The 16,494-nt window shown below is 38.5% G+C and overlaps 1 protein-coding gene and 1 long non-coding RNA gene across 2 annotated transcripts in view; one reads left to right on the top strand and one right to left on the bottom strand.

Moving 5' to 3' along the window:
- SDC4 (syndecan 4) overlaps positions 1-12,483 on the top strand; it is a 25,488-nt gene extending 13,005 nt beyond the window's left edge. Inside the window, exons 2-5 of the mRNA XM_034413898.3 lie at positions 6,075-6,219; positions 7,198-7,247; positions 8,333-8,519; positions 9,663-12,483. Of these exons, the coding sequence (XP_034269789.1) occupies positions 6,075-6,219; positions 7,198-7,247; positions 8,333-8,519; positions 9,663-9,814 (534 nt within the window). The 3' untranslated portion in view covers positions 9,815-12,483. The remainder of the gene's footprint in view (positions 1-6,074; positions 6,220-7,197; positions 7,248-8,332; positions 8,520-9,662) is intronic.
- Positions 8,917-16,494, bottom strand: LOC117663623 (uncharacterized). Its single transcript, XR_004590761.3, has 2 exons — positions 15,666-16,494; positions 8,917-9,191 (listed from the first exon to the last, which is right to left on the bottom strand). It is a non-coding gene; the product is annotated as an uncharacterized LOC117663623 (long non-coding RNA).

The following is a 16,494-nucleotide window of genomic DNA, read 5'->3' as shown; positions in this document are numbered from 1 at the left end:
AACAAACATGGCCAAGCTGTATTATTGCCCACCTAAGTAAACAGTTGAATTATGTACCGTTCACAAAAGAGTGCACACGTGAGTGTGTATGACCGTGTCTGGGAGGGAGCAGGGTGTTGTTTTAGATTTAATAGGATCCATTCCTCCTGTACCTCCTATCTGAGTCAGAACAGAATCAAGAACTAGCATGTTTGAAAAATCAGGACTGGCAAGAATCATAGTGCCATTAAAGTCAATGTTTTACTGGCTTGAGAATTGTTTTTAAACCCACCTGTCATACATAAGTGCCACACCCCACCAGAGAATTTTGCATCTTCATTGGCTGTCCTTATGCAAGATCATGGATGAGGCAGTTCCCCAGGAAAGAAGCAAATTAATTCACCTCTCTTTGTCCCCTTGGCAACTTAACAAAAATGGCAGCTTTCCTAAAAGTGTCACTTGAACTGGTCAGATACTGTAAAAGATATACAGATTTGCCATACACATTTTTCTGTTTGGGATACGGAAAAAATAAATGTACTTCTGCAGGCTGCAAATTGTTAATGATACATTGATGCTTCATTTTCTAAGCTTCTTGGCTCAGAATTTTGGATGTGAAAATATGCACTTGATTGCTGTGGCTGTTTTACTTTCTTTGCCATGTACACATAAATAAGGATTAAACAGAATAATCTGAAGTTTAATTATTTGTTTTACTGAAAATGGCAGAAAATGTGACATCTGTAGTAGGAAATTCTGATCTTTGGTTTTAGACAATCCTTGGATAGATTTGAAGGTTTCAATCATAGACTTTCTTTTGCTAAAGCCACAAATAAGATTTCCCCAGAATCTAATTGCCTTCAAGATGATCTGCAAATGGGTGCTCTGAATTAGCACCAGGTCAGTCTGAAAAAGAACAAACTGGTTATTAAAGTATAATTTTTGAATGGACCCTAAACATTTCAAGTCATGAAAAAGAAGCTATTAGGTTTGCTGGCTTTCCTGAGAGCCATATCAATAAAAGTATCTTCACTCTCTGCTCTAATACTATTTTTATGCATTATTGGGCGCATTAGTTGTACAGTTAACACATCAGGATTGTAAATTTTTATATATTTCTGCAGTTTCGTTCCTAACTAACAGCTTCAAGGCTTGTTTGTGTGCTTGCACAGATTTGTGGCTGGTAGCTGAGAAGTAAATCTTTCAGCGATTTGTAGGTTAGAAAATCTGTTTCTCCACCCTTCTGCTCCTCCCTATGATGTTTACTAATCTCACTTGGCACTCAATATGGGTAAAAGCTGCTTAATGCTCAGAAAATACACTGGAACTGGATTAAATGTAGAAATGACAGACTCTAGTAGCTAAAGGATTCAGCTGGAGAGTGGATTAAGAGCCAAGCTCAAGGAGACTGTCAGAGCTGCAAGAACTCCTTTTCCCTCAAAAACCTTTCTGGCACATGTATTGTGATGAAGTCATGGTGGAGTTTAAAAAAAAAAACCAAAGCCAGCATCTATATATCACGCTAATCGTATGTTCTGAATTTAAGTAAGGCTATATATATATATATAAGTATACCATCCCTGTTCCTCTTCATAAGAATCTGAAAGCTATAGAAAAAAAATGGAATGTATAGCAACTCTGTTCTTAACTAGTTTTTTTCAATGCAGTATATATCTAGTGAATATTTCTGGTACAGAAAAAACTGATGACTGACAGCCTAATGGATCCCATGTAAAGTTGCCAGCTTATTTTACAAAAAGCAAATTTGGAGGGCTTTGTTCAAGCAAAGTAAATCATTTGAAACTTGGGGCTCTTTTTAAAGAAGAATAGCAATGTTTACATATCTACCCCCACCTTTTCCCCCCTTTGAGTTGAATATTAAGAGGACCAGATGAAGTTAATCAAACTGATTGCATATATACTGCCAATTAAATATTTACTGGATATTTACACATAAAAATATATAAAAACAACTTTTATAAAGCTGAAATTCTTGGGGGGGGGGAGGAAAGCAAGACAATAATATATATCAGAAAAGACAGCCAATATGTATTTAAATTTAAATATTAGATGTATATCCTGTCTTTCATCTGGGGGCTGCATATATCTCCTATCCTCCTACTTTCCCCTCAACAAAAAAACTGAGGTAGATTGGCCTGAGGGAATGAGTGACTGACTCAAAGTCACTCTGGGTCTCCTTCCTCCTAGTCACGTACCTTGACCACTCTACCATTGTGGCATTAAAATTCCTGAGCGCATAGAATTGTGTAATTAAAATTGCATATGGGATGTGTTTTGGAGAAAGTGTGTGGTCTATTCATACGAAATTTGTAATAAACCTTGTATTACTCATAGAAAGTACATTGTTTAATGCTCTTTATGCCTCAGCATTGTGTTTCTGAGTGAATCAGATATCCTGTTTCAAATGAAAACTTTGTTCACTTGTTTAATCTGGTTATTTAGTTGACCCTTTGGGTTTCTTGGTACAGTAAAAAAATAAGTCATTTTTTGAGTTGAGTTCAACTCTTGTTCATTTCATGGATATACTCTTTGCGGAATGTGTATATCAAAATTTGAAAGATGGTGGCAATGGCGTGATAAATCATTTTACAGATTTTGACAGCACATACATGGGACAGATGGACTCTTGTGGACATATCTGTGTGCTAAAGCACTGAACCATAAACTAATCAAACAGGCCAGATTGAGTGGCCAATATGGTAAAGGATCAGGTTAAAACTAAACAGCATACTATTTTGTCTGAATATAGCCACTGAGACTCTTATTGACCTGATTAAGAATGTTGCACAATCCCAGTCAAAATAAAACAGTGCAGGATATATGGAATGTCAGATAAGATGAAGGACTCTTTGGAAGCTAACCGAAGATCAAGAATATGTCACATGGCAAAGAGCAAAGAAATATGGCTGCCTTAACAAGGCAGATCTTGCTGTGACTAGGCCTTCATCTAGATCACGGGTGTCAAACTTGCGGCGACACATTGCCATCACATGATGCATTGTGACGTTTTCCCTCTTCATAGAGCTGGGGTGGGTGTGGCCTGTACGTGACGCATCCGGCACATGGGCCGCCAGTTTGACACCCCTGATCTGAATGGTGAAGATGCCCGACTTCAGTCAAGATTGAATAACTAGACTAAAAGTACTTTCTACTTTTTGAGGTTCCTGTGATGGGTAACCTGTAATTAAATTTCCTAAAGAGACTTTCAACATTATATTAAACAAATTGATTAATATCTAGGTATTTTAATGTATCCTTTACAAACTTGGACTTTCATATTTTCAGAAAATGAGATTTTCTTAGTAAAGAGGCTGTTAAAAGTTCAGCTGATTTTCCCTTTAATGTACCTTTTTGAAAGTGGATTTTCAGCACTTACTACACCCACAACAAAATCTGAAAAGAGTCTGAAAATTATGATTACTACTTTAAAATCCTTCTAGGAGTTGATGACAGATCTCATTAGCTGCAAGAGCATGCATGCAATTAAACCTTTTTAGTCAAGGTATTAAATATAAGTGGGAAAGAGTATTTCTAAAGCATATTTTATGCCAATATTTATATTTTTCTTTTTTTAAAGAGTTAATATTCTACATAGAGTCTATATATATATTGATAGCTTGGTGTTGATGGTCTTAACATTTGAGAAACACATTATTTTTGAATGAAGTCTTTGATTGTGTAACGTGCCCCATTTTACCACTAAAACCTATCTATACTCTTTCAGTTAAACTCCTGTAGTTGCTAATTAGAAGTCATGTGATTATATATGTCTGGTCCTTGACCTTGCTTATCCTCTGTTAATACACACACCAACTATTGTTTTCAACTCTTTTTTTGTAGTAAAATCTGTTCAGTCTTTTCAAATCTCTTATCAGCAACAGAATGACTGTTGAAGAAAAGTTGCATTGATGAGTTAATAAAGTGAATGCAGTCTGAGTTGGCATATATAGGTGTGTCCATTATGTCTGTTTTGCAAAGAGGACAAAAGTGAATCACAGTGTATGAGTTCATGAGTGACATACACAAAGAGTTCCCAATACCCCTGGCATCAGAAGCCAAAACTTGCTAGCAAAACATATCCTGTTTGCAGAGTTCTGATCATGCAAGATTTATTCAGAGCCTCTAGATCAGGGGTGTCAAACTCAAGGCCCGGGGGCAGGATCTGGCCTGCAGAGTGCTTAGATCTGGCCCATGGGGCTGCCTTGGAAACAGTGAAAGACCGGCCCTTGGTGCCTCTGTCAGCGAAAACAGAGCTCTGGAGGGCTGTGTGCGGCCCTCCCGAGCTTCTTTTTTGTTGGCAGAGGGTTGCAGGAGGCCATCACAGCCGAAAATGGAGCTCGGAAGCCCGTTTTTGCTGGCAGAGTGCTCAGGCCACCACAGGCGCTCCCAACACGAGTAATGTTGAACTGGCCACGCCCCCCCCGGCGCCCCCCCCAAGGTCAAACTCTGATGTGGCCCTCAATGAAATCGAGTTTGACACCCCTGCTCTAGATTCTGCAGCTTGGCATACCGCCATACCTTGCTGTTTTGGAATTTCTAAAGACATTTGGCAGCCTCTGTAAGTGCTACCGAGCTTGTATCAGGTACTTTGATCTAATTCTCAAAGCTGTAATTCGACACATAAACATTCTAGAAGGACATTCTAATGGATGGTGCAACCTTTGGGGCTGTGGATAGGAGAATCTGAAAGGCTCATTCTAGTCCATTTCCCATTCTGCACACTGCAAGTTGTTACTACTGCTGCTGCTAAATGAATGGATTAAATTATACTTGCCAGCAAACTCTGATACTTCTGTTCAGGCAGATGGACAACTTGTTTTCAAAAGCAAGGCCACAAGTTATCAAAGTAACAGAACTACCCACTGATTTTGGAATGGAGTCGCCTGCAATTTTAAATTGCAATGCCCCAGTCACTGCGCTATCCAAGGTTCAGTGGTATTCAGCAGGAAGTGGGCTTATCTCGTAGCACTGTAATACAGGTCCTCTCTGGTTCCTTGAAGGCAGAAGGCAAATGGGCTCTGATAAAATCATGTAGTTTGATATCTCAACCTTGGCAAAGTCACTTTGGCTTTTATGTATTGTAGAGTAGCTTATCGGTTGTTGCAATGCTAGCATTATATCTGTAGCTGTTATTAGGCCCCAGCATTGAAGCCTTTTTTTAAAAAAAAAAATTTTTTTTTCAAAGGGCAGTTGCTGAGTTTGCTTTATAAAGGGTAAATGTTCTTAATGGAACACTTAATTCAAGTGAGTTAATATTTTTTTTACAGACTAACCCCTTTGATCCTCTGTCAGCTAAATTTTCAGATTGAGGTACAAACAAATCTATCAGTTTTAACTTGAATATAATAGTCCCATTTAAAAATATTTACTATTATATTATAGGTAAAGGCCTCAGAGAAGTAAATAATTTTCTTTAAATATACCTGGCTTTAGACATTAGCATTCACAGTCTGAGGAAAAAAGTACACTTGGCTCATTTAGCAGTATACAAGTAAAATAAAAGCTGGTTGCATGATGTTTGGCAAAAAAGTGAATTAGTGACAATGCTGTAAAAAAGCCATTCCGTTTTGCCCACTGTATCAAATCTTGTTTCCATCTTTAAAATTAACTATGGAGGAATGGCAGCACAAGTACAACAAATTATACTACTGCATTCTTTCTTATTGGATCTGGGTTTTTAAACAAATTAGGTCCTGTTTCTAAAGTGATGATCTGATAATCCCAGCTTAAATCCTTGTCAACAAAGGAGTTTGAATGGCATGAATATTGCTCAATATACAGTCCCAATTAGATATATTACTAATCTTCACCTCCCTTGTGGTTTTCTGCAGAGGTACCAATGTTTCTTCCTCCCCCCACGCCCCCACCCCCCAGTAAATCTTCAATCTTCAATAATTTTCTTGTTGTTTTGGCATATATACAGCTCTCAAATACTCATGAAATTTGGTCACATGTTCTGAGTCGTCAAATCAAGCTGTTAAAGTCACAATTTTGAATGGCTCCTTGTATTGCAAACCCTTTGCTTGGACATTGGTCTTCAGTTATTCATTTCTTTCTCTCTCTCTTTTTTTTAGGTGAGAGAAACTGAGATTATGGATCCAAAACTGAACATAGAGGAATTTGCATCTGGTGACTTGCCAGATGATGAGGATGCAAGGTCAGACTTAACAATTGATTATTATGAAGATGATGAGTTTTCAGGTTCAGGAGATGAACAAGGTAGGTCTTTCTCAGAATTAATTCCTGGTCAAATTCATGTTTTGTTTTGTTTTTGCTAACTATGGTGTTTCAATATGTAAAAGACCATAGTTCATAAATCTGACGTTACATTTCAGTTTAGACTTACTGTGCTGCTGTTTACTTTGCTGAATACCATTTATCTAATAAATTTCAGATGACAGTATTGAATTTCTTGGCTTTGACCTGGGAATATGTCTATGCAAAATGGTTCCTCAGCTGGGTAGAATTCAAGAACTTTGGAGAACTTGCTGCTTCATATTTTCTAATCATTCAAATGTAACCCACCTGGTTCACATATTTAACTTGTAATGCTTCCAATACCCTTGTTTCCACATGCCCAGCAATGGGAGAGTCTCATATTGTCTGAATTTTCTAAATCACCTTTCAAGAAAAACTGCTATCCTCTGGTTAATTTGATACGTCTTTAAAACTCTTTTGGGGGGGGCATGTCTTTTGACATCCCATTGTATTATCACTTTTTTTCTGAAGATGACTTTTTTCCCTTCTCTGTTTTTTTCTTCTGTTTGCAACTAATCTACAAAGTAGTCTTGGTTCTTCCCAAATTCTCAACACAAACTCTTTTTAACAACGCATTGCCCTCATGTACACTGTGTTCTCAAGAAAAACAAACTCTGTGAAACTAGCACACTGCAAGTTGAGGCAAATCTGGTGGTTAATATGAGTCAAGGACTTCTACCACCTTCAAGAAATGGGTGTTTAAAAGAACCAGCAGATTTTCTACAAGGCAAGCCAAAATACATTTTGAATGACTTGTAATTCAGGTCTTTGTAACTGGTTGCAAGATCTAGTGAGACGGAAGTATTTGATAGAGGAGTGTGCATGATCTGGTCCAAACTAGCCAAAAGAATTTGGGAAATTAAGCTAACAATTGTTTGAAATACTGCATTTCACAATTTTAATATTAGCAAGGATTAAATATTATTTTCTTTCCTGTAGGTTATACAGATATGGAGGATAAATTGGTTTCTGCCACCAGTAGCACTATGGTAGGTATTTCCATTTGAAATTGAATTTCTGAAGCAGCTGGTCATTGGCTTTCCTACCTTTCACCATGAATGATCCACTGAAAATGAAAAATACCTTCAATGCATTAATAGTAGCATGTTCAAATCACGGAAGGTGATTTCCAGTTTTACTCTGGACTGGTTAGATTATACTTAGGAGTACTGTGTCCACTTTTGAAAAGGAAGATAGAAAAGCAAGGTGTGTGAATCATAAAAGGGATTGAAAACTAAACCATGTGAGTAAAGTTAATGGAAATAGAATGTTTCACATACAAAAGGAAAAGCAGTTTAGAGATATATAAATGTCTGTCCCATGCAAGAGGGGGAAACTTGGTTCTCAGTTAAAACAAAAGGCAGGACAAGGGACAATGCATTGAAATTAAAGAAAGAAAGAATGAAATTAAAGAATAGAAACCTAGATGGATTATTTGGAAAAATGTCCTGGCAATAAATATAGTTAAGCAATAGAATGAGTCTCCTTAGAACTTCTGAAGGTCTTTTCTAGTGCTGCAGTTGGATAGCCATGGTTTCATACAGTGTTTTTCAAAGTTGGCAATTTTAAGATATGCGAATTTCAACTTCCAGATTTCTGTAGCCAGCATCTTTCTGGGAGGTGGAGTCCACACATCTTAAAGGTGCCAGCTTTAATGGTTTAGTGGATTCTGACACAGCTGCAGTTGGCCTAGATGACCTGTAAGGCATACCTTCCGGGTATCTACCTAGTTACCTACCACAAACCTCTATCTCTTCCACTCTTAAAGTAAAAAAAAAAAAAAGGCGTGGAGAGAAACCCTTAATAGCATTATTAATGTCCATAGGTATTGTGTGACGCTAGTTGCTTACCTAACTGATTCCAAAAAGGAGCTGTCCTTTACTTTCCGATTTTTGGGCCAGTCTTCATTATATTGCCTCCAAATGTGTGATCAGCCCTAAATAGAAACACTTGGAATAAGGGGGTGGTGGGTAGTAGCAAAGTCTGGCTTTTAAAAATGCTCAACAGCACTCATTGTACTACTGCTCTCAACTGTACATTAAAGGTAGGATTGATGTTTTCTTTTCTTTACTAGGATTCCATGGACAACTCTATTCCTGACTCCAAAAAAGATGCCAAGGATGAAACTGAACCAGCTGTGATAGACAATGAGATTATTGTTCCCAAAAAATCATCTCCTGAAGGAGAAGACCTGTCTAACAAGGTCTCAATGGCCAGCACAGCCAATGGGAGCATCTTCGAGAGAACAGAAGTGCTTGCAGGTAAACCACCCTTTGAATGGATGGATAAACTTGGCTCTCCATAACTAAGGAAAAGGCCATACTTTCTGAAGCAAAGTTTTTTTTAAAATCAAGAATGTCCTGTACAGACAAATTATAATACTTCAGTGCTAATTTTAATCTTAAAGAAAAACAGAATTATTAGAGTAATGGTTTAAAATTACTTTTTCCCAGTCTCCATAGCTATTATTTTAAAAAAGAGAATGTGTATGAGGTGTTAGGACATATAAGTTGAACCTTTCTACAGAATTTGGTGTCCCATATGCATTGCTGCTTAAACCAGAAGGGGCACATTTGATTAAGCAATGTAATAAAAATTAAAGTCTTCTGATAAAGATTCCCCCCCTCCCCAAATTGATGATCCATGATCTTCACCAGGTTCAGAGAAGTGAGTTTATTGATGGAAGCTTGTCTCAGCAGGCTTTGCTGCTCTGCTGCCTCCAGAAAAGCTATTGCATCTGCATAGTAGCTTATGTTGATCGATTTCGGATACATGAACTGTTCTCTAGCAATAGGAGTACAGGTTATGCGTGCAAGACATAGGCAGACCCACATCATCCATGGATAAGTGCAGCCGTCTTGACTGCTGGATAGAGGTTTTGGAATACTGAAGATCTACCAAATCCTCCATTTCCTCTTCATTTCAGGATAATTCTGGAAAATACGAATTGCAATATAATGACTGCACAGACAGTTATCCAGTGTCTTTCCCCAGTCCCCAACATTTAATATGTTTTGCTGAATGGCTGTTCACCTAGTTTTCAAAGCTAAATAATAATTTTAAAAAAAGGATTTCTCATTTCCTGTCTGACTAGAAGCTTTCCAGGATCATTTTCCAGGCATCCACTGTTCTGCCAGAAGTGTGACGGTAGCTTTCCTGCTTTTATTTGTTTTGGTTTTTTCAGTGTAAATTCCAGTTTTATATAGTGGATGATATTTATTCAGAGTCAGAACTAAAGCAGGATAGAAAGTGGTTCCCTGTAGCTATTTCTAAAATCGGCAGTGGTGAAGTTGCACTATTGGACAGAATTTAAATATCACTGCAGAGCTGTTCAGGTTTCCATGGCATTTATTCCACCTTTCTCTTCCTTTTTTCTCTCTTCCTTCCATCCCTTCCCACTTCAGCTCTTATTGCAGGTGGAGCAGTTGGGCTCTTGTTTGCTGTCTTCCTCGTCCTGCTCCTAATCTACCGCATGAAGAAGAAGGATGAGGGCAGTTATGACCTTGGCAAGAAGCCCATCTACAAGAAAGCTCCTACAAATGAATTCTACGCCTAAGGCTTGCCAGTGCTTGATGTACCAACTCGGGAGTCAGAAATAGACTTTGTATAAAGAAAAAAAGAAAAAAAAAGCATTTGGACCATGGACAAAATGCTCTGAAACAAATACTCTTTTGGATCTAATGTCAAACTGTTGTTTGTTTTTTAAACCCTCCTTTCCAGCCCTTCCTACTAACGAATGAGGATATAAAATAAATAAAGCATTCGGAATCCCAGGATGGGGAAGGGAAACCCCACACAAAGTAGCATGTGCTTTAAATATGGAAAGGAAAATTTGTTGAATTTTATATTTGGGTGAAGGGGGTTGTATATGAAACTCTTGCATTTGGTTGCAGTGCTTCAGCTTACCTTGTTTTATAGAAAGTGTTAAGAGGACTGTCCCATAGCCTACTTAGGGATCACAAAAGATGTGACTAGTCACTGTCATCTTTTTTTTTAAACAACAACAACAACAAAGTTATTTATGAAATTTCCTACACTACATGCATCATAAATTAGTCTTGGGTCTTGAGAAAATTATTCAGTAGCTCTGCCTGTAGTTTGGGCCTTGCTGAGAGAAGCGGTTATATGTAAAGGATTCCCCTCAGATTTCCTTCTTAGGGAGCTGGTACTCAGTCACCTATAAAAGCAAATCGTTAGAGGAATATCATGTCTTCCATTTTGTAATAGGATACTTTTAGTGAAGAGGGTTTCACTAAAAATGTCAATAGCTGCCTATAAAATCCATCAAAATACTGCTTAATAATAATAATAAAATTGTTTTATAGTCATTCATAAATATTTCACTTGTAGTTCCTCCCTTCCTGTTGCTGGACATCTTTCTACCAAGATAGCATTTCAGATCAATGATTGCACAACCTGAGAATGTTTCAGCTTTCTACATTCATATCATAAATGATACTAAACAAGAGAAGAAGATATTTATGTATTTTTTTCCAAAATAAAAGCAAAGATGTGTTTGTTTTTAATAGAACTATTTATAGTTTCCAAGATGGCTGCTCTGTTTTGGGTAACTTCTTTTTATATGTAAAACACTAATATAATGAAACTCCTAATGATTGTGAAAACTATTTAAGCTTTACTCTGTGTATTATATATATATATATATCCTAGATGCAATAATCTCTGCTTAGAATTAATGTTTATGTGCAAAATTGGTTTTCTCTGAAATAAGTGTAAAGGGGGGGAGGGGTTTTTTAGCTTTGTAATATATTATCGTTACTATAGAGCTATATTTTTTCAGTAAAGTGCACAGTTTTTATAAAAATACCAGAAGGACTTTATGCAGTTTTTCTGCATGGGTGATGGGGTTACTTTCTCTGATATATGGAGTTTTGTTTTGTTTTTAATACCAGCCCATTCTGAGTGGAGCAACAACTTCACAGAGCCACAAATGGCAACTGAAAGTCACTCAGATAAACTGAGATCTGGATTTTGCTCTTGGCTTCACTTGCATGGTCAGTTGGTAACTTGGGTAGGAGGCCTTGCTTTGCGGGTGGTGGGGCTGCTTTACAAAGATAATTCAGCTAGTTTAAGAAATAGTACACAACATGGTCTGGAAGCACATGGTACGAATATTTCTTTCTCTTAGCAACTTGGTCCTTTCATGAAAACAACCAAGACATTACGATGCTAAAGCAAGCTTTTGTTCCCTTTTAGAACCTTGGCTGATGCTCTTGGCTTTCGAAGTTTTGAATGAGCATACAGCTATTTTTCCTCTTAAGGAATAGAGACGCTGATTGTACTTGGCGAAAAATGTCTTGGGGAGAATTTGCAATCCATCTATATAGCAAGCTAGGACAGATAGAAGATTTTGAATAGCCTGCCTCTTCTGTACCAGATCAGGCTGAAGTGTGAAATTGCTGCAGCTGAGCTGGTTTTCAGGTAGAGGAGGTAGCTTGGCGAAGATGCTTGCACTTAACTACTTTATATAGCATCCTATGCATTCCATTGAAGGATCATGCAAAGCTGCTGCTTCAGAACAATGACATGTGAGATGTATATTTTTATCTAAGGTTTTTACTTGGAAAACCCCTATTAATTCAAAAATCCTTTTAAGGATTTCAGTCAATGTGGTGGGATCAAACTGTATAATTTTGATGTGCGCTCCCCTTGTTTTTAGACTATTGCTTATAGGGCAGGACTTGTGACTCTTAACTTACTTAGCAGGAGCCAAAGGGAAAACAGCTTGAGTCATATAAATCCCGATATATAATCTTGATCTTTCCCTAATTTTGCACCCTTTTAAAAGCCTGATGTAATTTGTGCTTCCCTTTGCAAAACTCACGTTACTAAAAGTGGCCTGGGCAAGGCTCTATACCAATGTTTATTCATAGTTGCATAAGGACTGTTCTCCCTTTTCTGCTCTTGGCAGCAAATTCATGCTATGATGTTTAGCATGTCATTATGGGATTGCTTAAACATATGGCTAAAGTTAAGCCTATGCCAAGGGTTCTGTTTCAGCAATAGCATCGTTCTTTTTTAAATTGGGTCTGCTTCAGGAATTGTTTTTTTGGGGAGTAGGAGGCAGATACAGCATATAAACACTTTGGATTAGCATTGCTTGGAAAATATGGATCCCATGTCTGCCTTTGGTTGCTTGAATATTTCTTGTATATTTACTTTCACTGTCACTGATTTGATAAAATAAACTGGTACTTTCTAAAATTCTGTCCTCGTATAATTAAACTGAATCTTGAAGAGGTGCTAACGCTCCCCCCCCCGGCTTTCTTAGGGAAGGTTCTAAAACTTTTTCAAACTCAGCTTTTAAGATGCATGGAGTTCAACTTCTAGAATACTCAGCCAGCCGTGAGTTTGGGAAAAACTGCTCTAAATGGCCTAACTCAGTGATGGCTAACCTTTTTGCCATTGTGTGCCAGGGAGGGGGGGCGGGGGAAGTTTGCGCGCAGGCATGCCCACACCCATAATTTTATGCACCCCGCCCTGTGCATGTGTGCGCAACCCCCCTTCCCCCCTCTCCTGGCATGCGATGACCCAGTAGGCCCGTTTTTCTTTCTGACCTGGCTCCAGATCCTCTTTATGCATCTGGAGAGGGCGAAAACAGCCTTCCCTACCCCCTCGGAGGTCCTCTGGAGGCCTGAAACAGCCCATTTCCCAACTCCCGGTTGGACAGGAAGTGGCGTTTTTTGCTGTCCCCAGCCTCCAGAGCCTCTCTTTGAGCTGAGCTGGCGTGCCTACTGATATGGCTACGTGTGCCACCTGTGGCACACGTGCCACAGGTTCGCCATCACGGGCCTAACTTTTCAGTGTATACCAGTAGTTGCCTGCCTTGAAATGAAAATGATGGCTTCTATGTTTGTGGGAAGAAAATAGAAGTGCTACTTAGATGGTGACCACAAGTTGGTCTCTAGAGAAACCAGATCCATCCTTGTATAGACAGTGAAGACTTTCCTTGTGTGTTGCCAGTCATTTGCTGCATTTAAGTTATGCCTGGTTCTATAAACGATGGGTAAGACAACAAGTTTAACACTAACTTGCTTAGATTGAAGAAGCTATTTGGATGAGCAGCGAAACATTTCAAATCAGCAAGAAAAATCCAGTTGCCAAGACTCGACTTTCAGATAACATGCTAAAAGGTTCTGTTCACAAGCTGTGTCATAGGAAACATAGGAAACTATTTTATTTATAACATAGTGTTATTTGTAAGCCAAAGTATTATGGTATGTTCAACAAACTCATTGAAAGCAATGTGTGATCCCAGCTACTGTGTTCATATCATAATGTGCCATAAATAGCACAGAATGCAGTTTAATGGTGAAACCCATGCTGTGATTTCCCATTAAGGAGTAGAGAAAGACATACCTGAAACCCAAGAGTGTTGCCTTAAATTCAGTAAATTCACACGGATCTTTAATTTGAGAATAATGGAGCACTTTTATGGTTGCAATCAAGATGATTAAAAGATTACTTTTAACATGGCTTGGTGATGAGTTGAAGGAACAAAGGGCATCTGAAGTTGAAGCATGTATGTGGTGTATATCATTGATGTAACTTTGTAGGGTCTTGATGCTGTTGGATGTTACCCATTACTGATCCCCTCTTGAGTAAAATGACCCCCCTCCCCCAATCCCATTTTACAGTTCCACACATTTGCAAAGAGGTAAAATAAAAGTTGGGGACAAATAATAGGATAGCTACTGCCTTGGTGTTATGCTTGCAGGTGGCCAAAGGAGTTGCTGTAGCAAAAATCCTAATATATCTTGGATATTTTTGATTCTTTTTGTTTTGTTGCCTTCGTCTCCTGGAAACTTCCTGGACAAGTCTCTGCAGTTTTCTTGGCAAGATTTTGGAAGTGGTTTGCCATTGACTCCTTTCTTAGGAGGAGAAAGTAACTGGCTCAAATTCAGTCTGGCTTTGTGCCTAAAGCAGGACTAGAACTCAAAGTCTCCCGTTTCTAGCCTGATGTCTTTATTCACTTCACCAAGCTGGCTCTTGACTCTTGGTTACAAGCCTGTTTTTCACAGAGAAATATAGCATGGCATTAAACCACGGTTTGCATAGCAAATTACAACAGCTGAGTTCTATTTCAAATTGAGGGTGAGGGCTGTGATGGATGACAGCTGCGTGAACATCATCCAGTCCTTGAGTATGAAAAAAATGTACATGCATAAATTATATTAATATATTAGAGTGCATCAGGGCACTCTTAACTTCACCCTGTGGCCTTTTTCATGCTGGGACTTGTTGAGCTAGGAGGCACTGAGATGAGATGGGAGGGAACAATCTGGCAACCAAGTCCATTTTCCAAGGTAATGGCAGTGTTATAATGTGATTAGCATCTTGAAGCAGTCCATGAAAAGCAAAATGATATTTTCCCTCAACCAAAGTAATTAAAAATGCAAAAATATATATTTGGTGCTTTCTCTGTTAAAGATGCTGAGCTTGTCAGCTGGAAAGCTGAGAGCCGGGTTCAAGACCCGAGTGCCATGTAATGGGATGACTTCCCGTTACTTCTCCCAGCTCGTGCCCACTTAAAAATTTGAAAGCATGCGAATGCAAATAGATAAATAGGTACCACTTTAGTGGGAAGGTAACAGCATTCTATGCACCTTGGCATATAGTGATGCTGGCCACATGACCACGGAAATGTCTTCAGACTATGCTGGCTCCCTTGGCTAAGAAACAGATGAACATTGCTTTCTAGAATTGGACACAACTGGACTGGAAATTTTTACCTCTTACTAATATGCACACTTGCCACAAGCAATTGAACAAGGCTAGCACACTACATTTTTTAATGACACTTTTAGAAGAAGATGAAGCTTTACAAATAAACCCTTGTACATGGCAGATATTCTGGTTTGTGTCTTCTGGAAAGCCACGGCCTTATTTTGGAGTTCAGTGTTACCTAAAGAGACTTCCTGTTCAAAGCCAAAGAAATTGTTCCACATTCTCCTCAGACTGGGGAAGACTGAGAATATTGCTTTGTAAAGAAAGCCATGGATATTTTAAACTGCACTTGAGGGCCTTTTGGTGAGCTGAAGAGATTTCAACTTCTATTGTCCTACCACAATCAAAACTTTCCATCTCTGTTGGCAGCTTTCCAAACTGTATAAAAGTTAAGAAAACGGCATAGAAAATACTTAACATTTTGCAGGAACTTGGACTGGGAGAACACAGAAGGTTGGTCTGAATCCTCCCCAGATGTAACACATGCAGAGACATATATTTTCTTCACACTGTATCTTTGTACAATATCATCGCTTTTCCCACATTACTTTTTGGCCTTGGAAATAACACAGATTATAGTTTAACTGATTATTTTGTTTACTGATCTGGATGAATGGTACAAATAACTGAATATCGAGGTATACTTTGGACAGGCCTACCTCCAGAGGTGGGGCAGGGAACAATTGCCTCATTTCTTTTCCACCTCTTTCCACCATGCACACTTCTTGGAAATCTGCTTGCTTGTTGTTTATCTCTACGATCTAATCATGAGATATTACAATGCTGTAATTTAGTAGATTTTAATCTCTTAGCACTTGAAGTAGCAGCAGAGCGACTCTGGTGGGAAGAAAATCCACAGTGAAATTCTTTTCAGAGCAGAACATAATGCCAGATACTTGTAGATGCCATCCCTTCATTATAGTATTTCTGGCCACAATCCTAAATCAAAGGTCAGCATAATTTAATCCAGAAATGTTGGTCCCAAGAATCAGGGATACAGTGCTGTGACCAGGTAGCAGCATTTTTTGATCTGTGTTGTTGTATCATAGCAATTGTGCAGGATAAGAATTCTGATTTGATTTGGTTGTATTTCTAAGAGCAATCATCCTAACAGAACAAGAACAAGCCAAATGAGGAAACAATTCTTTTGATGAGGAATGAGTCTCAGAACATCATACTGTTAACAATAATTTAAATACCAATTAATGTATGGATATATTAGTTTCCCTGCATAGAGCTTCTACTACTCTCCCATACATTCTTTAGAAACCTCCTATGTGTTTGGCAGACATGAATGACAACCCACTAAACTGATTTGATATTTGGACTCCCTAGTCTGACTGTGGCTCTCCAGCAAGCTTGCAGGCATCTTGATGTCCCCAAATAATCCAGTCCCTCCCTTCCCAGCTTGTTTCAGCAAATGGTATAAGCTGTTCCAATATGTGCTCAAGGTCCACTCTTTGTTTTGTTCTTTGCTTCTCTGCTAAT

This window comes from Pantherophis guttatus, chromosome 3 (assembly GCF_059756535.1).
Source record: "Pantherophis guttatus breed Tessera chromosome 3, ASM5975653v1, whole genome shotgun sequence".
Lineage (NCBI taxonomy): Eukaryota > Metazoa > Chordata > Lepidosauria > Squamata > Colubridae > Pantherophis > Pantherophis guttatus.
This window is presented reverse-complemented; position numbering and strand designations above follow the sequence as displayed.